The 24,755-nt window shown below is 39.1% G+C and overlaps 1 protein-coding gene across 2 annotated transcripts in view; it reads right to left on the bottom strand.

Annotated features, from left to right (window-relative positions):
* TAF4B (TATA-box binding protein associated factor 4b) overlaps nt 1-24,722 on the bottom strand; it is an 89,498-nt gene extending 64,776 nt beyond the window's left edge. Inside the window, exons 1-8 of one of the 2 annotated variants that reach the window (XM_043889394.1) lie at nt 24,264-24,352; nt 21,181-21,282; nt 15,116-15,261; nt 13,454-13,561; nt 7,472-7,633; nt 7,247-7,369; nt 4,442-4,531; nt 1,331-1,948 (exon numbers count right to left, since the gene is read on the bottom strand). In XM_043889394.1, the coding sequence (XP_043745329.1) occupies nt 1,331-1,948; nt 4,442-4,531; nt 7,247-7,369; nt 7,472-7,633; nt 13,454-13,561; nt 15,116-15,226 (1,212 nt within the window). In that variant the 5' untranslated portion in view covers nt 15,227-15,261; nt 21,181-21,282; nt 24,264-24,352. Of the gene's footprint in view, nt 1-1,330; nt 1,949-4,441; nt 4,532-7,246; nt 7,370-7,471; nt 7,634-13,453; nt 13,562-15,115; nt 15,262-21,180; nt 21,283-24,263 lie in introns of both variants that reach the window. The other variant, XM_043889393.1, reaches the window with a different exon arrangement.
* Between the last annotated feature and the right edge of the window lie 33 nt (nt 24,723-24,755).

Raw genomic sequence — 24,755 nt, forward strand, 5'->3', positions numbered from 1 at the left:
AGCACCTCCCAAACCTGGATGTTTAGACAGATGTTTAAGAATCACTGCTTCTAAAGGTTTTATCTCTTAGATTAAATTCAGACACCCAAGAGAAACACCATGAGGCAGGTACATTTTTCCACTTAAAAATCAGAGCCAGAGTAGGAAGGGATGAAAAAAAAAAAAAATTAAGAGTCTGACTAGTGTCCAAACTGATCTTTCCTCTTTTATTCTACACCTTCATTCTATACCCAAGGTTTGCCCTCTGCCTCAAAGACCATCATCCATAGATACTAATGTTTTGTTCTGATCACATAAACAAGGATGGGAAGTTTACTTAATTTTAATACTCCAAAAAAGCAGAAAACACTAAAAAAAAAGAGACTCAAAACACAGCCGTTAACATGGAGGTTTATAAAGAACAAGTGCAATCACCAAAAATCAAAAAAGAACAGTTAGTTCTATTATAGGATAAGGTAGGTGAGAACTTTATTTAAAAAACATAATTTTCAATTAATTCACCATGTACTGTCTCCCACAGCTTAACAGTACTTTCAGTCTCCTGATAAAACTTGTCTTGAGTAAGGTTTATCTAAACATTAATAAATAAACAGCACAGATTTCACTCAAGTTCTTTTACCCAAGAACTTCCCAACTTACAGAGTTCAGGAGAAAACACCACTTCTTACTCATCTGCTCCCCTCATTGTCACCTTCTCTCCTTAGCAATTTTAAAAGAAATGTTATCATAACATCACCTATGTACTAATAACAAGCCTACCAAAAATATTTAATCTGAATCTAATCTTGAGGAAACGATTACACAAAAGGATATTCTGAAAAACAACTAGCCCCAAGCACTTAAAATTATTACAACACAACGAACAACCACAAAAGGTTGAGAACTGTTCTAGACTATGGGAGTCTGGAAAAAAAAATGACAAGGGTAATATGCAATTCTTTACTGGAAACATCAGGAAGCAAACTAGCTATAAAGGAACCTGTTGGGACAACAAAGAAAATATTGTGCCTGTATTAACTTCCCATGCATGATAGTATGTTGCAGTTAATGCAAAGAAAAAGAAACCCTTTTTCTTAAGAGATACACAGTATTTAATGGTGCAAAGTCCCAATTTCTGCAAACAATTCTTAAATGGTTCAGGAAAAAAATTATGTGTGTGTCTGTGCCTGTGACTAGAGGGGAATGAGACAAAGCCAACATGTTCCAACGTTACCAACTCACCAACCGTGGTCAAGGGTACACAGGGGTTGATTTTACTAGTCTTGCCAGTTTTCAGAACGTTGGACTTTTTCTAAAGAAGAAACTGAGGAAGAAAAGAAAAATTACTCACTAGTTGTTTGACTTTGACTGCCTGTGGGATACCGGCTGGCTGGGCAAGCACAGGGCCCGGCTGTGCGAGTTTGATTTGGAGTGGAGGGCCAAGGACGGGCTTGTCGGACGTGGTCCCAGCGGAAGTAAGAACGGGCTTCACGGACGGAAGGCAAACAGCTGCTGCTGAGGTTTTTCCAAAAGGTACCGAGGGGAGCGCCAGCGTCACCGCTGTGCCGGAGACAACCGGCTTTTCAGGCTGCAGAGAGACTGTTGTCACCGTGTTCTGCAGGGAGGTCACCAGAGGTTTTGGAGCCTGCAGCACGACAGTGCCAGCCGTGGTCCCTCCAGGCACAGCAGCCGGCCCCACAGAGTGAAGTGTCACGACTCCAGTGTTTGCTCCCCCTGGACCAGCAAGTGGTTTCAGAGTTTGCACGGACACAGTTCCGGGCACCGCGGCTTCCGAACCACCAACAGGCTTCTCAGGCTGGATGGAGGAAGCTGCCGTTGTTACCACGGGAGAAGGTGTTGATGTCGTGGTACAGGTAGTAGTGACCACCTCGCTAGAAGTCTGCTGAACGCACTGCTGAATAAAGCTCTGGGCATCAGGCATCAGTTGTCGTAAGGCAATCACACTTTTCTAGAAACAGGAAAGAAAAAAACAACAACACTGGTAACTGAGTGAGCTCTAGTAAAATAGAACTACTTTGTGTGCCGTTATCTCGACAACATAAAAAGTATATCAATGTTTCAGCTGAGGAAATCTGTTATCAATCATTTACCTTCTGTCAATATCCAGGATACAAATAAAGCTCCAAAGTGCTTCATTTTTCAATTCATAAGTATTATGTCTCAGTATTAAGCTTATAGACTGTAGTATCAATTTGGTATCAAATATTAGTATGATAAAATAAAACACTTTATCCTACTTATTTGTATTTATCTAAACCCCATTAACAGATCACCCATAACTTTAGTATCTACAAGTTTGTTTACAGGACAGCAGAATCTTAAAAAAAAGTTTTTGTTAAATAACTTCCAAACTGAATAGAAACAGTCTTTACATGAAAATAAAACTAACAGAAACAAGGTCAATTTTCTTAATTGAGCTAGAGTATTTTCTGACTGGATTGAAAGTTTGGGTCTCTCTTTGTATCTTGCTGAAAAAAAAAAAAAAACAGCTTAAACTAAAAAGTAGAAGGTTCTCCCTTTTCATCCCTGGGATTTTTATTTGCTTTTAAGTTAGAAAAAAAGATAAAAAAGGAGAAGGCTATAGGCTATCTTTTGGTGTACTCTTGAGCTGTTCTGGAAGATTTCCATGTTTTGATACTTAAATTCAATCAGACCACCTTTACTTAAGAAGCAAATGAGAACTATGGCTTCTCTTCCCTTCTTTTTAGTTACTTCAGTTACTTCTTTTACTTTTTTTATTTAAAAAGGCTGAAAAAATTTTAAACCGAAGGTTTTCAGTTATATATCTACAAATAGTATCAAAGAAAAGAAAGTCTCTCAACACTATTTTCCAAAACTTTAAAAATGGTAGAAAATAAGCTGCTTTGAAAATACATGAACATGTGATTAATTAAATTTAAGTAAGAAATCAAAGATGGAGAAGACCTGGGAAAAACACATTGGAGAGACATGCTAAAGTAATATGACTTAAAAAAACAGCAATAAAAATATGTATGTTAAATAAATACAATATGTATGCTATATTATCTCTTGATTATCTGGCCAGAGTTAAGCTTAAATGCCAAATCCCTCATCCCAGTGCACCATCCAACTGCCAGAGTGCCCAAGGATATGAAAAAAAACTATTCTCCAGAAAAAAAAAAAGGCTTTGTTACAGTCCTCACAAAACTGATGCAAAGTGCAAAAACTTAATGGTAATATTTGATAACTTTAAGGTAGTGTTTTATAGGCCTTAGAGTCAGGCTAAATTCTAGGCCTGTGTGTTTAATCAAAAGTTAACTTGAACAATTTTCTCACCTCCGAAATGGAAAATTAAATCCAAACAATACAAATTAAAAAACATAAGTAGCTAGCAAAGCACAGAACACATAGTGGGTACTTCCTTATTCCCTTCTTCTCCCCTACAGTCTCCAATGAGTATGAAACACAGATTCAAATTACACAGAGTTGCCAGTGTCACACACAGCACCTACAGCTCACAAACCTTTTGCACTGAAGCACCTAAGGAAGAACGGGCACTAACTTCTCAGTCGTGAGGGCTACCTGGAAACGTTATCTGATGTTCAGCACTGTGCTGATTCTTTAATCTTCTCTTCCCCAGACCAAGTCTGCTCAGGCTAAAACACTCAGTTCAGATCAGATGTCTGGCACCCTCCTAATTAACATGATCAGCCTCCTGGTGACAATTTCTACTATCTTAATAGCCTTAGGAGAAAGTGTGGTGCCCCACCCCCTTTCCCACTCTTCTTTCATCTTCACGAAGTCTCGCTCGTCTCCCCTAGACAACCATGCCAAACTCTTCTAAAGGCAACTCTTCCTTCTGTTATTTCAAAATGGATGGGAGGACTCTTCGGTTTACTATAACCCTGGGTCTTTAATAACTTTATAACTTTCAATTCAACTCTTTTTCAGCTACTAAATATACAAAAGGAACATATTTTTTCAGTCTGCCAAACAAAGTTCTTGTTATCAAAGATATTGTTCTCCATCAAAATCTATTTAATTCAATAAATCTTAGAGAAGAGAATGTCTAACATTATAAATTACTTTTTAAAAATAATAGCTTTACCCCACCCAAAACGTAACAGTTTTCCCACTAAATTTGGCACCACAAGGTTGACTATTTCTGACAGTAAGAATCAACAGGACAAAGAAGAGACCCTATTTTTTTAAAGTTAAGAATCTTTCAGGATACAAGCATTAAATAATATAATCATTAAGTTATATTCATGAATGAGATGTTACTTTTGTTTTCCCAGCATGCTCCAATCCAAAGAATATGGATTATAAATGTGCTTTACAGATTACAACAGCCCTGAGCGGTTTCTCCTACTGTTATAATCTTCATATTAAGTTGCTGTCATATTGAAATATTCAGATTTTCAATTACTTTAAAGTAATCTAATCCAAACAATTTCTTCAAAGTAACACATAACTTTACCTTAAGGAAAGGAACTAGGTGAGGCTGAGGTGAAGACTTTAGTTCAACATACAGTTGTCTAGTAAACTCTTCAGCTTCAATTTTTGCATCCTGAAGAATAAGAAAAAGAAAGACACTTTTAGGTCTACAAATATTTTACAAGAGGAAAAGTGTGTGTAATTCATGACTGGAGATATAGCAAGCTTTCAACAATGATAAAGTCAAAGTCTATCATTAAATACAGGTGGGTTTTTTTTTTTTTTCATGTCCCCTACAAAGTGAATAAACAGATGCTTTTTTCATATAGAGTACAATGAAGCAATTATTATTATTTTTTAAGATCTCAGTAAGCAAAGTGAAAGTGAGATGAGAGCTGGCTAAATGGTAAAGTGACAGTATTAAGACCACAGTCTGTTAAGAACAAACTAAGAAGTAAAAACACAGGAGTCCTACATTACTTAGGGCAGAAATCTGAAAAGTTACCTGGTGTGGGGGCTTTGGATTTTGTTTTGCTTTGCCTTCCCAATTTTTAAATTACTTTAATTGTGACTGGACTGTATTTTTAGAATGCTATTACAAGGCCACAATAATACACATGCTGTTGTTTCAAAGGGCTTAGGAACCCTTCCATACCGCTTTGGACTCTAAACACTGCAGGGGTCTATGAGGTCTAAATTATTCTCACATTAATACTAATCATTTGGGGGCCTTTTTCACTGTGTTGAGATTTGCACAAATGGTACAAAAGCAACACTGAATAAAACTGCTGGCAGTTTTAAATAGTTGTCATATTCTACATTGCAAACCAGGTATGGTAAAAAACAAAAAAACAGAACCAGCTCCACTTGAAAATGTCTTTGACCAAACAGTAAAATACCAAATCTCAACACTTTAGTAGATATCTTTTTAAAATATTACATGTAACCTACTGGGAACCACACACAGAGCAGGCCAAAGTAAGATACTCAAGGAAAAGCACTTTTCCACTGAGCTGCTAGCTGAATTAGCTGTGTTTTGTTGCTATTTTTTTCGTTTACTGGAAAGAATATCAAACCAGCTGTGGTTATTCACATTGGGGTATTTTGAGAGACATTCTCTCAAAAGGAAAAAAACAAATGAAGCAAGCCTGTCACTGTGAGGAAAACAACTGTCAGTTTTTGCTGCTAATGAATGATAAAAATCAGCACTCTCAAGTCAAAATTAAAATTTTGGAAAATGTGTAACCATAATCCTGAATTTGATAGTTTCCCTGTACTGAAAAAATTTTCTGATGGGATTGTTAGATTATAAGTATGATTTTTTTGATATTTTAAAAAAGATCTGTCAACATTTGGAAGATCTATACAACCCACTGAACCAGTTATTTTCCAGACGACCAAATGTGAGCTGTTACAAAAATCATACATGAGTGAAAGATCCATTCAAGGTACAAGATAAACCAGTGGACTATAAACAACACCTATAATGAATGACCTGGAGAAAAGCTCTCAAAATACTTTCTCAATCATCTCTTTCCACGAGGCCAAATATTCCCCAAATAAGTTTACCTGACCAAAAAAAAAAAAATCAACCTTCTCTCTAAAGATGTTTTTAGGCTAAGAGAAGCAAAACTAGCAAACAAAAAGTAATACACACTCCGCCCTCTGGATCCCCGCGTTCCGTGTGCGCAGACTCGCATATGCAGATTCAACCAGTTAAGGATGGGGTACTATAAGATTTACAACCCGTGATTGGTCCAATCGCGGATGTGGAGCCCACAGACAGGGAGGGTCAACTATGGGACTTGAGCATCCGGGGATTTTGGTATCCACAGTGGGTCCTAAAACCAACCCCCATGGATACGGGGCAACAGCCGGATAGCCTAGATTTACGACTCTAAGATTTATAATCATTACAGAGTTTTCAAGAAGCAAAAGTAAAGTTTATCCAAAAATCCATTTAAGATAAACTTCATTTAAAAATATTTTGGAGAAGGAAATGGCAACCCACTCCAGTGTTCTTGCCTGGAGAATCCCAGGGATGGGGGAGCCTGGTGGGCTGCCGTCTATGGGGTCGCACAGAGTCGGACAGGACTGAAGTGACTTGGCAGCAGCAGCAGCAGCTAAGCACTAAAGGAATGCTCCAATGTAGTGCTGAAACCTGCTACTGTGTGGATAAACCTTGAAAAAAAAAAAGCTAAGTGAAAGAAGTCAGATGCAAAAATTCATATATTGTATGTTTAACTTGTATGAAATATCCAGGATAGGTAAATTCATAGAAACAGATTGGTGGTAGCCAAGGTTGTTTTGAGTTGGGGAAAAGGGAGCGACTGCTTAATGAATGTGGACTTTTGTGATGTTGGAAATGTGTTGGAACCGGGTAAATGTGGTGGTTGTACAACACTGTGAATATGCTAAATGCCATGGAATTTTTTTTAATTAAAAAATTTGAGGTATAATTGGCACATATTAGTTTAATTGTACAACAACAATTTGATATTTCTATACATTGTAAAATCACAATAATTCTCACAATTATTCATTTTATGTGATTTTGACCTAAAAAAGCCATTCAAAATAAAAAATATATATATATATATATTTATTTATTCCCCATTTAAAACCAGTTGTATGGATTCTTTTTTTTTATTATTCTTTTTTTTTCTTTCTTTTTTTTTTTCATTTATTTTTATTAGTTGGAGGCTAATTACTTTACAATATTGAAGTGGGTTTTGTCATACATTGACATGAATCAGCCATAGATTTACACGTATTCCCCATCCCGATCCCCCCTCCCACCTCCCTCAGTTGTATGGATTCTTACAGAGCTTTTATAGTCCGAACTTACCAAAAGTTGCTCTACCAACTTCTTCACATTCTGCCCCATCTCCGGTGACTGGGATCCACTACACGCTAGTTTTATTAACATTGCGAGGAAGTTCTTACATTTCTTCACATTTTCTAGCATCGTCTAAATGCAGAAATACAAACACACACAAATGTTGGCTAGAAAACAGAATTCAAGAAAATGTGTAGCATGCTTGATTTAGGTAAGATGCAAGTGAGAGCTTACCGGAGAAAGGTTAGCCTGAGCAGCGGCCGAGTTCTCTGTTTTGAGATTGAGCTCATTTGAGGGGGCAGATGCTGTTCCCAAACTTGAAAGATTCAGGGTCGTTACAGTATTCACAGGCTTTACAGGAGTAACTGTGACCACGTTAGTTGGCACAGCCACAGACTGAAATTGAAAGCAGTAGATACTGAGATATGCATTACTATGCTGTGTATCACGTGGGCGCCTCATTTCACACTTAAGACTACAGATGGATCTTGACTTCCGTGCTTTTGTATTATGCTCTACTAGTCTAAGGCAATGTAAAATCATTTACCAGCTCTGGATTCTAGTACCTCTGGGTTTCATTCTCACCTATTTTAGGTTTCAATTCATTTCTGGGTTTCATTAACTACCTATTATTTTTCATTGACACCCAAGCATCCACTTCAGGTAAATTACTTAATCTTGCTAATCTCTTGATTCCTATCTGTAAGAAAACAAGGATAGCAATGGTACCTACTATCCTGGGATTGTTTTTAAAAAACAGTGCCAAGCGCACAGTCCTCAAGTATATTAATATGTCTCCAAAAAGGATGTGAAATAGTAAGTTTTTATATGAAAATACACAATTTCCTATTTTGAAATACTTTGCTTTTTATTTAAGTATAAAGCTGAGAGATATACTGATCATCTTATATTCAGAAGAGCTGCTTTTTATGTAGACTTCTTAGAGAAGTAATATCTTTGAAATTTGTAATAACAAATATTATGTGATTGTGTTATTTTCACATGGAAAAGAATCTCAGTTGTTTCTTCTAGCCTCAATTAAATGAAGAGTGATTACAGCACCACCTGCAGGATAAAAAGTTTAATACAAGAAATCACAAATTGGGTAATAAATATTTGAGACAACCATATTGAGATAAAGTACTATACAGTTTCCTCTGACTCCTTTTGGAGATTTTCTAATAAACTTTTTTAGGTTTATAGACAGTAAATACATACTTCTTCAGTGAATGTTTTGTACTCTGCCATTAATTCTCTGTACTAGTATATTTAAGAAAGTGATGTTGAACTTCAGCTTTAGGACCGATGAGAGGAGTTCCTCAGGGGAACTACTGTCCCTTTTCCTTATGAAGCAAAATAAGGAAAATCTCAGGAAGAGTCCTATTTTTTGTGAGTAGAAGCATTTATAGCATTTCTACTTTCCTTGTCAATATTTTATCCTGTCTCCAGCACAAAATCTGTCCTTTGTAACTCTTACTAATATAGCTACTACCTGTACCTCACCTGATACTTGTACCTCTTAAGAGGCATGGAGAGTTATATGATTCCACCCTTACACTATGTGTAATCACACTGCTATAATGGATGAACTGTGTTAATCACTAAACTCTCCATATGCTAGACCAGGTAATGCTGTTGCCATGCTTTTCAAGACCACACTGGCACTGATAGGCATGTCTAGGGGACAGGAGAGAAAAATGCTTGGGTATATGTGAAACAAATTGTGAAAAATCACTTATACTAGTCAGTGAAATGAACTGTATGCAAATTTAACAGACTACACAGAGTCATCCAGGTTCTAGACCCTCATTTCTAAGAAATGCCTAAAACTGGAGTCACAATAAACTGTGGAAAATTCTGAAAGAGATGGGAATACCAGACCACCTGACCTGCCTCTTGAGAAATCTATATGCAGGTCAGGAAGCAACAGTTACAACTGGACATGGAACAACAGACTGGTTCCAAACTGGGAAAGGAGTACTTCAAGGCTGTATATTGTCACCCTGCTTATTTAACTTATACGCAGAGTACATCATGAGAAACGCTGGGCTGGAAGAAGCACAAGCTGGAATCAACATTGCCGGGAGAAATATCATAACCTAAGATATGCAGATGACACCACCCTTATGGCAGAAAGTGAAGAACTAAAGAGCCTCTTGATGAAAGTGAAAGAGGAGAGTGAAAAAGTTGGCTTAAAGCTCAACATTCAGAAAACTAAGATCATGGCATCTGGTCCCATCACTTCATGGCAAATAGATGGGGAAACAGTGGCTGACTATTTTTTTGGGCTCCAGAATCACTGCAAATGGTGACTGCAGCCATGAAATTAAAAGTTGCTTACTCCTTGGAAGGAAAGTTATGACCAACCTGGATAGCATATTAAAAAGCAGAGACATTACTTTGTCAACAAAGGTCCGTCTAGTCAAGGCTAGTCAAGGTTTTTCCAGTAGTCATGTATGGATGTGACAGTTGGACTATAAAGAAAGCTGAGTGCCAAAGAATTGATGCTTTTGAACTGTGGTGTTGGGGAAGACTCTTGAGAGTCCCTTGGACTGCAAGGAGATCCAACCAGTCCATCCTAAAGGAGATCAGTCCTGGGCGTTCATTGGAAGGACTGATGTTGAAGCTGAAACTCCAATACTTTGGCCACCTGATGCGAAGAGCTGACTCATTGGAAAAGACCCTGATGCTGGGAAGGATTGAGGGCAGGAGAAGAAGGGGATAACAGAGGATGAAATGGTTGGATGGTATTACCAACTCAATGGACATGAGTTTGGGTAAACTCTGGGAGTTGGTGATGCAGAGGGAGGCCTAGCGTGCTGTGGTTCATGGGGTCGCAAAGAGTCAGACACGACTGAGCAACTGAACTGACTGGCCTCTCAAAGTGCACACAGATATTATTCTCTAATTCACTGATATTTCTACTGCCTTAGCTTTCCACTGAGGAGCAACCCAGCTTGAAATATACATCAGTCTAAATTAAGAAAAGTTATGCACACACTACATGGAAAGAGCAATGGTAGAAAAGAATGAAACAACACACATATATATCATTTTGGAACAACTGCATGTACTAAATCTTTAAGAAATAGAATTTTAAAAAATGATAGGACTTCCCTGGTGGTGCAGTGGATAAGAATCCGTCTGCTAATGCAAGGGACACAGGTTTGATTTCTGGTCCAGGAAGATTCCACCTCCTGCAGAACAACTACGGCTGCATGCCGCAACTGCTGAGCCCATGTGCCGCAACTGCGAAAGCCTGTGCTCCTCAACGAGTAGCCCATGCACTGCAATGAAGAGTAGCCCCTGCTGGCCACAACTAGAGAAACGCCCATGCAGCAACGAAGAACCACCCAACATATCCAAAAATAAAAGATGAATATTTTTCAAAAAGATAAAAGAAATTACATACTCCAAGTACTGCAGAAGAGAAAATCTTTCATAAAATAATCTTATAAATTCTTCAACTTCATATTTTCCTGGTGCCTCAACATCCCACAAAGAAGCTGTGAACACCTCGCCCAGGTGACCCAGGGTGATAAGGCTGGTCCCTGCCACAAGTTCTCTTTCTGCCCTCCTGAGTGTGACCTAGTGCCATTTAAACTCACCAGTGAAATTCAATGCATACGAACTCTCAACACAGGCACCTGTCCCCCAGGTCCTCACTCTCTCAGACACCACCTGTTTGGTGAGTCTACCCCAGGTCTCCTCCCACGTGCCCCTCTGCATGGCATGCTATGCCCCCTTTTCTAAGACCTGCCAGTATAATAAATCTCTTTCACTTCCACATACCTCTCTGTGGTGGTATTTGGTGCCTACATCTGACTGATCATCAGAAAAGAAAATCCCCTTTTAAGACACATAATTATTTCTTACAATACAGAGCAGACATCAATAGGCCTCAATTTATGCTCTTTGGCCCAATGAGCTCCTTAGAATAACCCAAGTTTGGGGGGACCTAGAGTTTGGGACAATCAGCATAGAGGTAATAAAGAACAGTTTCCAGAGTCAGACAGAGACCTTGACTCAAATGCCCCTCTGCTACATATTAGCAGAAATCATGCAAATTTCTAAACTTCTCTAAACCTATTTTCACACACATAAAATGGAGATAATACTTCCTCATAGAGTAGTCACAGGACAAAATGAAATGAGGTGAGGGATGTAAAACTCTTAAAGTGTTCAACATATTAAGTGCTCAATAAATGGTAGCCATTATTAGGGAAAAGAAAAACTATGTTTAAAATCAGATTCACTGCTCATCATCTCTAATGATAGAGGAAGTAATATGGTTAAACAATTTTGAAACCTTAAACACCAAGTTTGATCTACAGCATGGGATTTCACGTAACATGTTCCAGGAAGATGTACCTTCTATACAGCAAAGGAAGGGAAACAGTGGGCCCGTGACCTCGAGATCCACTGATTGTATCACATCTGGCAGGACCCTGCTTAGTTTAGAACAGCCTGCAGAAACCAGGTGAAGTGCGAACTCAGAGACAATACTCTATGAAGACAGAATTCCATCCTCCATCTTCTAAGACTTAGGTGTACTCACTCAATCAAAAAATTTTATATGGACAAAAACATGAAGAACCAAAAAATCAAAGAGTAGAAGGATGAATGGATCTACTTATTATTACTCCCCAAACCCACTGGGGGTCTCTGTGCTTTCCATCCCTGCCTACAGCGTGCACACTTTCACCCAAGAATGAAACAGGAGTCCCTAGGAAGCAGACACTACGGCTGCCTCCTGGGGGCTTCAAGGTCGAATTATCCACCAACCAGCAGGAAAGAGAAGAGTCATTATCATGACAGGGGTAACAGACCTGACATCTGGAATAGGGAAGGTTGCTTTTATACAGTGAAGGTCAAGGAGTTTATGCAGTGAATCTAGGTGATTCACTTACTGGCTCTTGGTTATTTCCTTGTCCAATTATGGTGATAAATGGACAAGGGCCACAACTCTTGCCTAAAAAGACTGTGGTGGGGCTTCCCTGATGGCTCAGTGGTAAAGAATCTGCCTGCCAATGCAGGAGACAGGGGTTTGATCCCTGACCCAGGAAGATCCCACATGCTGAGAAACAACTAAGCCCGTGCACCACAACTTTTGAGCTTGTGCTCTAAGCCCAGGGATCCCACCTACTGAGCCCACGTGCCACAGTGATTGAAGCCTACGCACCCTAAAGCCTGTGCTCTGCAACAAGAGAAGCCACCACAATGAGAAGCCTGTGCACCGCAACTAGAGAGTTAGCATCCATTCTCTGCAACTAGAGAAAAGCCCATGCACAGCAATGAAGACCCAGCACAACCATAAAGAAATAAACATACTTAGTTAAAAAAACACAAAACTGCAATTTGGACCTCAGATCCCTCAGGGATAAAAGTCTGATCACGCTACCAGTTAAGACCCAACAGAGTTGGTAGGTAAGAGTGGGAGGAATCCACAATGGATGGTGGAGGGAAATGATGATGTCAGCTGCAGCGGTGGGGACTGTAGCCCACCCTACTAACTTCCTCTTCTCTGCTTCCCCAAGGAAGAAACCTATTAGAATCCAAGGAGAGTTGGTTTCCAACATGTATGTCCCAGTGCTTCAAGGTGGAGACTGCGATATACCATCAGAAAGAAAGATATATGTTATCCTAGCTGTTGGGGATGCTATTTAGAGAAATGACAGTTGTCAGTTCCTTCAGAATCTGTCTCAGCTACAGAGCATTACCCTGCCATGAACACAACTCTCCCTGGAGAGTCCACATCAAGTGACTGATCACAGGGGGGGAACTGTGATTCACCCAACCAAGATGGCACTCAGTGAGACACTCCTGACAGGCCACGCTTGCTCCAGAGTTCCCCATTAGGGTGGCCAAGGCATTATTGGGCCTGCATTTAGTTCAAATTACTATTCTCCTTCCATTCCACAGCTATCAATCCTTTATAAACATCCCAGACACCAAAATTCTGTCCCAGCACCTGCTTATAGACCCTGGGACACATAAACATTAGACACGCTTGTATTAATTTAATACATTCAAATAAACATGATATTCCAAGACTATATACCATGTTCATCTGTGTTTCCCATACTTCCAATAGTTCCCAGTTTAATAAGTATCCTCATATATCAGTGGATTGTTCTTTTCAGGAAATAGCAGACAATAAATAATAACGAAACATGAGACTATAAGCAGGGCGCACATGACACACGCCACACTCACTTGCACCGGGGCAGGCTTTGGAGCAGAGGTCACCACCGTAGTGCCTGCTTGTGCCGACTGTTTAACAGGCGCCACTGCCACTTTCTTGACTAACTGCGAACTAGAATTCTTGGGGGAAGGGGGAGATGAGAGAGAGTCATCAATATTAGTAGTTTAAAATCAATCAGCAGTATTATAGCAAACATCCAAACACTTTAACACGAGAAACTTCTTTGTTATAACTTGCTTTATAACCTTATGAACTTTATGCATATTTTCTACTATTAACCTAACTAGTAAATTGTTACTATGGCTTCCTGATGGCTCAGTAGGTGAAGAGTTGATTTAATATTCCTAAATATTACAGTATTTCAGCATTAAAAACTTGAATTTTACTCTTTGATTCTCACAGAAAACATAGATTCTTTTTTTCTGCCATTTTCATTGCTGATATCCTTTTAGTCTTTTAAAAAAATATCACTAATTAAGCTTTTTTTATTGTGATATAATAGAAATATAACATTGCATAAGTTTAAAGTGTGTGATGTGTTGATTTGATACATTTATATAATGCAATATGATTCCCTAACATGAATGGGAGTTTATATAATGCATTTATATAATGCAATGATTCCATAACATTCACTAATATCTACATCGTATCACATAATTATTATTCCTTTTGTATTGAAGTATAGTTGAGGTACAATATTATATAAGTCTTAGGCTTACAATATATTGATTCCCAACTTTTAAATGTTATACTGCATTAACAACTATTTTAAAATACTATCTATATTCCCTGTGTTGTATGATATATCCATGTAGCTTATTTACTTTATACATGGTAGTTCATATCTCTTAAATCTTCTACCACTATCATGCCCCTCCCCTTTAGATTCTTATTTAATATGTGATTATAAACAAAAGTCTGCTAACGTATCTTCTCAACCCATAGGAAACAAGAAAAGGAAGGAGTAGCTATCACTGATACAGAAATAGAGAAAATGACTGGTTGAGCACCTAGAATCAAATTAGGGGAGCACAGAACACAGCGGGTTGGGACAGGCTGGCAGAGATGATATTACCATAGAATACAATGAACCTTTTTATCAGGATGAGCCTGATTCATGAAGGAATTACTATACTACCTTCTGTATTTTCTGTTTAACCAAAGAAAGATGCCCATAAAAATATTTTTTATTAACTCTGACACACACAGGATAAGCTTTAGATACCTAGAAAGATGATCATGTATGTAAAATAAATCATCTTTTAACAATGCCAAGTTAATGAAATATTACAGTAGATTTATAATTTTTTAAAGATAACTCCTGTATGATATAGATAAAAAGGAATACTGTAAACTGTAGTGTTGATGTCTTACCACAAATTAAAATAGAAGGAGAATGGTTATTTTCTTCCCATTTAGAGATGCAAATAGCCCTTTGAACACTCCCTTGAGGACAACAAAATCTGAGCATGAAGATTAAATTTTTAATTTTACCAAATGACAAAACCAAACATCTTGATAAAATTAACATATTCAAGGAAAGTAGCTTAATTCAACAAGTTGAGCAGAATCATCTCTTCTATTATTTTTACTGGCAAATACATACACACTTATATGAAGGTAATTGCTAGAAAACTAAGGAGGATGAAGAAAACATTAAGGTATACTACCGGCACGGTACAGATTTTGACGGTTTGCGTATTTGCTGGCACCGCTGGCCTTGAAGTTATGTTACTTGTGGTCTCGGTTCTTGTTACAGCTTGTTGAGGAGATACCAACATCAGCTGACCATTGTTACTTTTGATCAAAACGGTTCCTGTAGTTAACAGAAAACAAAACGTGAGCTAATAAATGAAGCATAATCTTCATATATTTTGTTCTCCCATTTCTTTCAATGCTGTAAAATGTTCTGAATAAATGAACAGTTAGTACATACTGAATTCGATGTCTACTAATTACAATATATAATACAGAAAAATGTTGTTACTCAAAGCTATTTAACATATTAAAAGTCTAAATGTATGGATGAGCTACTCCTGAAAAAGGCAAAACACTTTTCCTCATGCCATCAAACTATTTATAAAGCTACAGTTAAGACAGTATGGTAACAGCACAAGACTATGCAAACTGACCAATGGAATAGAATAGAAAATCCCAAATAGCCTCCAGACACGTCATATGAAATTTTTCTAAGAGTACTGCAGATCAGTGAGAAAAAGAGCTACTATATAATTAGTTACTTATACGGAAAAGATGAAATGTTCCACACCATGCACAAAAACCCAAGGACATCAAGGATACAAGAATAAAAACTTTTAACCTCTTAAACAATGTAGAAAACTGTCATTCTGAACTTGAAACAGGGAAGAATTTCTTAACTAAATAAAGCTTGATACATACCACTATATTTTTAAAACTTTTGCTCAGCCAAAGATACCATGAGGTAAAAAGACAAAGCACAAAAATTGGGAAAAAAAATTTAACTCACATATATTCAAAGAATGAACATCCAAAATGCACAAAAGAAACACAGACACCAATGACAGGGAAAGGTAAATTAAGACCACAGTGAAATATCACTTTGTGTCTATCTAGGCAGACAAAAATTAATAAGTCCATTGACAATATTAAGTATTAGAGAGATGTGTAGCAACAAAGACTCTTAAAATCTTGACGCTGGTAGTCTAGTTTGGTACAACTGCTTCATTTAACTCTACACGACTGTGCCAAACTGGTTCCCATTTGCATACCCTCTAACCCAGTATTTCTACTGTAAAGAAATTCTTGTCCATATAAGTAGCAGGTACAAGCAAGAATATTCATAGCTGGAGTTCCATTCCTGGAATGGCAGCATGAAGAGCTCCATAAAGCCATTCCCCATAACTGGTGAAAATTGTTTTTAAAAACAACTATTTAAAGTCTTCAGAAATTGCCCAAAGGCATACAGAAAATGACTAGACAATTTATTAGAGAGAATCTACTAAAACTCAGTAAGAACAACAAGAATCTGTGGCATCTGAACCATGACCCACCCCCTCTCCCTCAGTTTAGGTAATGTGGCCAACATAGGGTGTCCCTCTCTCCCAAGCTTCCAGTTGAGGGCTTTGTTACTTCTCAGGGACAGTATCTTGCATCTCTGCCACCTCAAGCTGCATACGGAAGAGAATAAATTGGAGACAAGTGCATCCCAGAGTTTCCAGGCTTCTTGTTTGACTCATCCTACTCATAAAGGGAAGGCTCGACTGAGAATACTTGGGCCCCCATCACCCTCACCCCAGCTCTTCCATGGGGTGGGAGTTCCATGATGGAAGAGGTAAGCAGAGCAGACTAGAGGTTACCACCCAAGCCCAGTACCCCACTTCTAAAGCAGAGACATCACTCAGAAAGAAGCATGCCACTGTCCTGAGTACCTGCTCCAAGCATCTCCCAAGAGAAACTGACTTTATTTCAGAGTGTGGGAAAGGTCAAACTAAGGGCATTCTCAAATACAATGACCAATTAAAAGAAAGGCTTTTGGTATCTTCCTAACAGATCCAGGCTTTGCTAAGTCACAGGTCTATCTCTGGTTTACCAGAGAGAACAAGACAAAGAAACAACTAAGAACGGCCCTACTGGGGTCACAAGGGCTTCCCTGGTGGCTTAGACAGTAAAGCGTCTGCCTACAATGCGGGAGACCCGGGTTCGATCCCTGGGTCAGGAAGATCCTCTGGAGAAGGAAATGGCAACCCACTCCAGTACTCTTGCCTGGAAAATCCCATGATGGAGGAGCCCAGTAGGCTACAGTCCATGGGGTCACAGAGTCGGACACAACTGAGCGACTTCACTTCACTTCACTGGGGTCAGAACCTCAAGTAATGACCTCAAAAAACTACTTCCTACAGATGAGTCCATATTTAATTGAATTAGACTGTGAAGCTAGTTAGGCCTTAGGGTGCTGTTGAAAACAAGAGGGTAACTGGCAGTGAGTGGAGTCTCATGATACCAGCATGATACCAGCAGAGGCAGAAAGCTTAACAGAGCTATCAGAGAAAGAAACAGTCAAAAAGAGCCCTGCTAAAACCTCTGTCATCCCAGGGAGGCTGTGCTTATGCCTAAAGCTGTGCCCTCTGAGGGAAACAGACTTCATTAAAATAGTTCAGCCAGACACTTAAAAAACAAACAACAATAATCCACTCAAGGGAGTAAACCAATACCTCCAGTCACTCTGCTAATTTTTAAAAAATATTTATTTATTTGCCTGTGCTGGGTCTTAGTTGCGACAGATAGGATCTTTAGTTGCAGCATGTGGAATCTAGTTCCCTGACCAGGGATCGAACTTGGGCCCCCTGCATTGGAAGCATGGAGCTTTAGCCACTGGAAGCTTCAATATATTAGTTTTAATTTAAAAATTATAGGACATGCAAAGAAAAAAGAATCACACACAGAGAAAGGCAGGCAACAGAAACCACCTATGAGTGAAATCAGACGTTAGAAGACTTCAAAGTAACTGTTATAAATATGTCAAAAGACTAAGGGAAATCATGCTTAGAGAAGTAAAGGAAGATATGATGATAATTCTGTCATTAAGTAGAGAATACTATTAGAGAAACAGATATTACAAAAAAAAAATTCTGTAATTGTAAGGTACAGAAACTAAAATAAAAATTTCACTAGAGAGGATCAACAACAGCAAACTTGAATGAGCATAAGTCAGTGAACCTGAAGACGATTCAATAGAGATTATGAAATCCAAAGAATGGAGAGAAAAAAGAATGAAGAAAAACAAGCAAAGCTTCACAGAAACCTGGCACAGTGACAGGCACATCAACACAGGCCTGATGTGAACACCGGAGAGGAGGGGAAGAAGTGGGGAGGGAAAAGAAAAAAAGAAGTGGGGAGGGAGGGAGAGAGAGAGAGAGAGAGGAGCAGAAAAACATCCAAAGACATAAGGGCTAAAAACTTCCCAAATGTGCTGAAAAATAAACATCGAAGTAGCCAAACAAACTCTTAAGTTGTGAATTGGCCAAATGGTTTATTTGAGTTTTCATAAGATGGAAAAACCTGAATGAACTTTTCGGTCAACCCAATAAAATAAATGCAAAGACACATCATGATAAAAATCTACAAAGACAAAATCTTGAGAACAGTAAGAGAAAAATATACAAGAGAACTGTGTTAAAAGGATTGACAGCTAACTTCCCATCAGAAACAATGGAGGCCAGACATCAGGAGTATGACATATTCCACTTGCTGGGGAAAAAGAAAAACAAAAACGATTATCAACCAACAATCAGATATTCAAAGAAAATATCTTTCAGAAAAGGAGACAAAGACATCCTGGATTGGAACTGACGTATACACACTACTATATATAAAATAGATAACTAATGAGGACCTACTGTATAGCACAAGGAACTCTACTCAATACTTTGTAATGGCCTATACAGGAAAAGAATCTAAAAAAGGGTGGACATACGTGTGTGTATAACAGATTTACTCTGCTGCACACCTGAAACTAACACAACATTGCAAATCAACTACACCCCAATAAAAAGTGAAAAAAAGAAAAGACATCCTCAGATAAAAACAGAGAGGACTGGGCACTAGCATCAGACAGAAAATACCAAATTAAGTTCTTCAGGTTGAAAACAGACTACAGAAAGTAAATCCCTGTGTTTTAAGAGAAGGATAATTTAAAGTAATAGCTTTATAACCTTCTATCTTAAGACACTGGGAAAAAACTAAATAAAAATGACAGCAAGCAGACGAAAGAAAATTAATAAAGATTAGAGCAGAGGTCAGGAGAATAGAGAATAGAGAAACAACTGAGAAAAAAAAATCAAAAGTTGGTTCTTCGAAGAGATCAAAAAACTGAGAAATCTTGACCTAGATTAATCAAGAAAAAAAGAAAAGGCTCAAACTGCTAAAATTAGGAATGAAAGAGGGTATATTACCCCTAACCTTACAGAAAGAAGGATTCTAGTTGAATGCTATGACCAATTATAAACCAATAAATTAGATAAATTATATGAAATGGACAAATTCCTAGACACATAATAAACTACTAACACTAACTTAAGAAAATGGACAACCCAAACAGACCTCTAACAAACAGACTGAATGAATAATATAAAATAGTATCCACGAGATAAGCTCAGGTCCCCGTGGCTTCACTGATGAATTCTACCAAATATCTAAAGAAAAATAAATGCTAGGTCTTCATAAATTCTTCTAAAAAAACAGAATAGAAAACACGTGTCAATTCATTCTGTAAGGTCTGTATTACCCTCAAATTAAAACCAAAATATCTTATGTATACCAATGCAAAAATTCTCAACAAAGTACTAGCAAACTAAATTCAGCAACATTTAAAAAGTGTTCTACCCCATGATCAAGTGATACTTATCTCAATATGCAAGGTTGGTTTAAAACTCATAGCTAGCATCATACTTAACAGTGAAAGACTAAATTCTTTTACCCTAAGATCAGGATTCCTGAAATGAGAAACGCGACAAGGATGCCTACAATCACTACCACTTGTATTTAACATTGTTCTGAGCATTCTAACCAGGGCAATGATACAAGAAAATAAAAGGCATCCAAAACAGACAGTAAAACTATCTATTCACATATATCATGATTTTGTATATAAAAATCCAAACAGATCCATGATTAAAAAAACCTATTAAAACTAAAAAAATGAGTTCAGCTAGGAAGCAGGATACAAGATCAATAAACAAAAATCAACTGCATTTCCATACATTTCCAATGAATAACTGTAAAGAGAATTAAGAAAAAATTCCACCTACAATAAGATAAAAATAATACACTTTAGGAATAAATTTAACAAAAAAAAAGTACAAAAGCAATATCTGAAAACTACAGAATGTTGTTTAAAGAAATTAAAGATCTAAATAAATGGAAAGACATCTCATGTTTGCGGACTGAGAGACATACCTACTTTGCAGGATTGTTAAACAGGTCAAATGAGACAATACTTCTGAGCAAATTTATGAATTTTAAAGTTGTCAGTAGTAGTTGTTATTAATGCTGCAAGGGTAAATGTGAGTCAAAGTGACTTCACAGCCCTTGAAATCCAAACTGTGGCTGGTACATACGGTGAGCCCTGAAAGTGAAAGTTGCTCAATTGTGTCAGATTCTTTGCAACCCAATGGCCTATACAGTCCATGGAATTCTCCAGGCCAGAATACTGGCATGGGTAGCCATTCCCTTCTCCAGGGGATCTTCCCAACCCAGGGATCGAACCCAGGTCTCCCGCATTGCGGGCGGATTCTTTACCAGATGAGTCACCGGGACACTGGTGACCACTGACGACAACTGCCAACTCTTTCCATGGCGTCCAGGAGTACTGGGACAACCATGGGAGCAGATGATCATGGAATATCCCTCTGATAAAGCTGGGGTAAAAACAAGAACCACAAGTTTATCTAGGTACTGATTCAGAATTCTAGAAAGATGCAAAACCTACGCCATGTCTCACCATGAAGGAGTTGATGAAAAAGGACCTGATCCATTTCACCAGTAACTTTCACAAACTTCTGTACAGTAAGACTGTGGAAGCAGAATTTATGAAGCACAGTTCGTAAAAGAACTGTGGCATAAAAGAAGCAATCAAGTCCTTCCTCATCACTCTCAAATACATGATAGAAGAGGCACAGGATACCAAAAATGCAAAGAGCCACAGTCTGGTCTGAATCCCACAAATTCATAAAAGAGAAAAGACTGAAGAGATTACCAAAAATATTCCACAGAATAATCTTCAGGGCTTTGCTACAGTTTCTTTCATTTCCTCACAATGCCCCTCTTTTTGTTTCCAGCTCCTGCTCCCAAGAAAAACCTGTGGTACATATGTACATTTTAAAAAAATAGTTCAGTTCACAGAGGAAATTTTGAAGTAAAGAGAAATCAAACACAAAGAATTCATTACCTTGGAAAAATCAGAGCTGACTCCTATGTAATTTAAGCATCTGTGAGTAATCCTCTGCTAATCCTTGGCCTATAAAAGAACTAGTACAAGACCGATAAACTCTTTAAAACATTACTTTAATCAGTGTCCAAACGTTATTTGAATCAGTGTTTCTATGTCATACCTCAGGTTATCAGTTATCTTATTGTGCACCTACAAGAGTGCAAACCTGAGTATGCTCTTCTGCTACACTTAAGCAGAAATTCCAAAAGCTGCTCCTCAAAGTACCATCCTATCTCCTCGCTAAGTAACTCCTAGAGACAATTTATCTCCTCTCTTTTGTGGATGTTTCTGCCACAGCATGGGCTTCCCTGGCGGCTCAGGAGGTAAAGAATACGCCTGCAATGCGGGAGACCTCGGTTCGAGCCCTGGGTTGGGAAGATCCCCTGGAGGAGGGCATGGCGACCCACTCCAGTATTCTTGTCTGGAGAAGCCCATGGACAGAGGAGCCTGGCGGGCTGCAGTCTGTGGATTCGCTAAGAGCCGGACACGACTGAGTGACTAGGCACAGCACAGCACTCCCACGGCATAACAAGTGTCAGCGTGGTGCATACTTAAGCTGTGGTCCTGGCTTGCTGCTCTTTTGCTCTAGCAAGTTTCAGTTTTGGTTTCTCTGTGTAATAAAAAGATTAGGCTCTAAAATTCTATAAATCACCTTTTAACATTGCTACTCAAGAAGGCATATCATACACGCACATCAAGTGGTAAGCGCAGCGCTGTAGAAAGGGTCAAACAAAGCTGGGTTCAATTTCCCTCTGATATCTATGAGTTGTTTGGCACTGGACAAATTATTTACCCTTAGACAACTTTTTCCTTATTTGCTATCTATTTTGACCAAGAAACAAAATAACGGAAATGTATAAAAAGTGCCCAGCGATATAATATTGTATGTCAACTTTACCTCAATTTTTATAGCACAGTATGTTCTCAATAAGTGATCGGGTCCCTCTCACCAGCGAGTTCCCACTTTGGAAAGTTTTCCTCTCAATACTTTTTTATCATTTCTAAACAAACTTTGGGGACTAGATAGGAATTTCGTTTTTAACAAATCAGGAGTACTTCATCTAAGCACATTCATAACTACTTTATAAGAGGGTATGTAGGGTGACAATTTAGAACCAGCACAAAATATATTCAGTGGAACTGCTAGATTGAAATGTACAGGACCTGCCTGGAGATCCTGGCATAGCAGGAAGCCACATCAACAAGTCCGTGAGTCCCAGCATTCAGAAGGCCAGTACTGTCTTCCAGAGAGGACTCCTAAGCCACAGAGTTTGGCTTATTTTCTTTATTTTAAACCTCCAAGTGGACACAGTCCTGGGAACCAGTATGGATGAGGTGGATCGCACAGTCATAGAGTATGTGAATTGGAAACCTAACTTATTGTGTGATACTGAGCAAAGTATTCATGTATATTTTAGTGTTCCTCTTGTAAGGTTTTGTTTATTTTACCAATTGAGGGGAGACCTTGAAACTACATACCAGTAGTAATGTTGACTAAGAGCACTTTGTGAGCACACTTGGGTTTACTTTTTGTTGGAATTTGTAGACAGTGGGAAACTGACATCAGCTCTTTTGAGAAAGAATTTTTCCAACTGCACAGTAACCCTGTATAGAAGTTAAGAAAGAAAAAAAGCAAGCCCTGCAGGGACTGATTAGTAGGAAGCAATGTCTTACAAAAGACTATAGTCTCTGTCCACCCAGCTCCTGTGTTCTGTACAGGGTTAATTTATGATGATTCTCTTAATAGATGATGTCCTTCCAAAACATTAAAAAAAAAAATGTATCCAGTGGAGCACACAGTCTTAAATGTAAGTACCCCCTGTACCATACAGAACTAAAACACAAGTTCATCAAAAGTTAAGAACTAATCTTTCCACAATGTTCCTGACCAAACTGAACATTAGCTACAAAAGAGGTCTCCTCATTCTAAGGGGAAACTGACATCATGTGAACCAAAAGGTTTCCATATCTTTACCACCTTTGCTGGTCAGAGCTCCCACTGCTAAGCAAAACACATAGAATATAATAAAACTACCAGCAGAATTTTTTTTCCAAAGAAGAGAAAATGTGCCTTTTCCTCCCACAGAAATTCCAAGTGACTTTCACTGGAGGCAAGAAAACAAGATAAAATACTTACACACCTTCCAGCATATTTACAATACGTAAGTCATCACAAAGCAAAAACTTTGCCTCAGTCAAGAAAAACAGCCCTACAGAGTAAACTTTAGTATAAAAAGTAGTCACAGGCTCATTAACTGCAGAATTCACACACTGCTTCACAAATAACCTCCTGGCTCTGACCTGTCAACTCCGGCAGGTTACAATCATCACACCTCTGAAGATTGTTCGGGAAGCAACATTATTCATTTCTGGTACTAGAAAGCAGTAAACTTATCTAGGCTTGCTTCAATTTAAATTCTCTTTCGGTCTTAACACAGAAGAACCTTTTAAAAACACTTTTTTTTTTTTTTTTTACACAGTAATGTAAGTGTGTGGATATAAAAACTGGTCCTTTCTCCACACGAAATAAAACTTGAGCGAATCTCTATCTTCCCGAATGTAAGAGCCAGTGCCTCAAAGGCCTCTTGAACATGCTGCTCCAGCTTTTACTGTGGCCCCTTAGGTGAAAAATGCTTTCCTTAAATATGAAAAGAAAAACTATGCAGGAAGGACTCAAAGAGGCTATCCCCATTGTCAAGCCAAATCACCTCCCCTCAAAGTGGAGACGTTGAAAGGTTCTCTGGGCTGAGTGCTTTGGAACTCCCAGCGACAAGGCGCGATCGGGGGCTGCGACGTTTCCCCTGTCACAGCCAGCTGGCCCGCTAAAGCTATCAAGGTGAGCCACGTACCTGGAGGAAGCTGCAGATTAGCAGGCAATTGGATTGTGGTGGTGTTGGGGGCTTTCACGGCGACAATCTGAGGAGATGGCAGACGAGGGCCGTTGCTGAGTTTAGGAAGGGCACTGACAGGGGCCACTTTGGTCACCAGGGTCCCCACGGGGGACCGCAGCGGCTGGGACGCCGAGGACTCTACGCAGACACTGACAGGAGCCTTAGTCACGGCGCCCAAGGCCACCGGAGTGCTCTCCACCCGGACGGGCAGAGCCGCGGCGGGGGCCATCGTCACGGTCCCGGAGGCGCCCACACCGGCGCGGGTAGCGGCGCCGGCCGGCTCCGTGAGGCCCGCGGGCATCCCCCCAGGTGGATCAGCGGCAGCCGCGGCGCCGCCGTTCCGGGAGCAGAGGCGAGGGGAGGCTTGACAAGCGGCCGCCGACTCCGGTGCAGTTCCAGCTCCACAGCATCGCTAGGGAGAGGCGCCGGGGCCGCGACACAGGAGTCAGT

Source organism: Cervus elaphus, chromosome 27 (assembly GCF_910594005.1).
Source record: "Cervus elaphus chromosome 27, mCerEla1.1, whole genome shotgun sequence".
In the NCBI taxonomy this organism is placed as follows: Eukaryota; Metazoa; Chordata; class Mammalia; order Artiodactyla; family Cervidae; genus Cervus; species Cervus elaphus.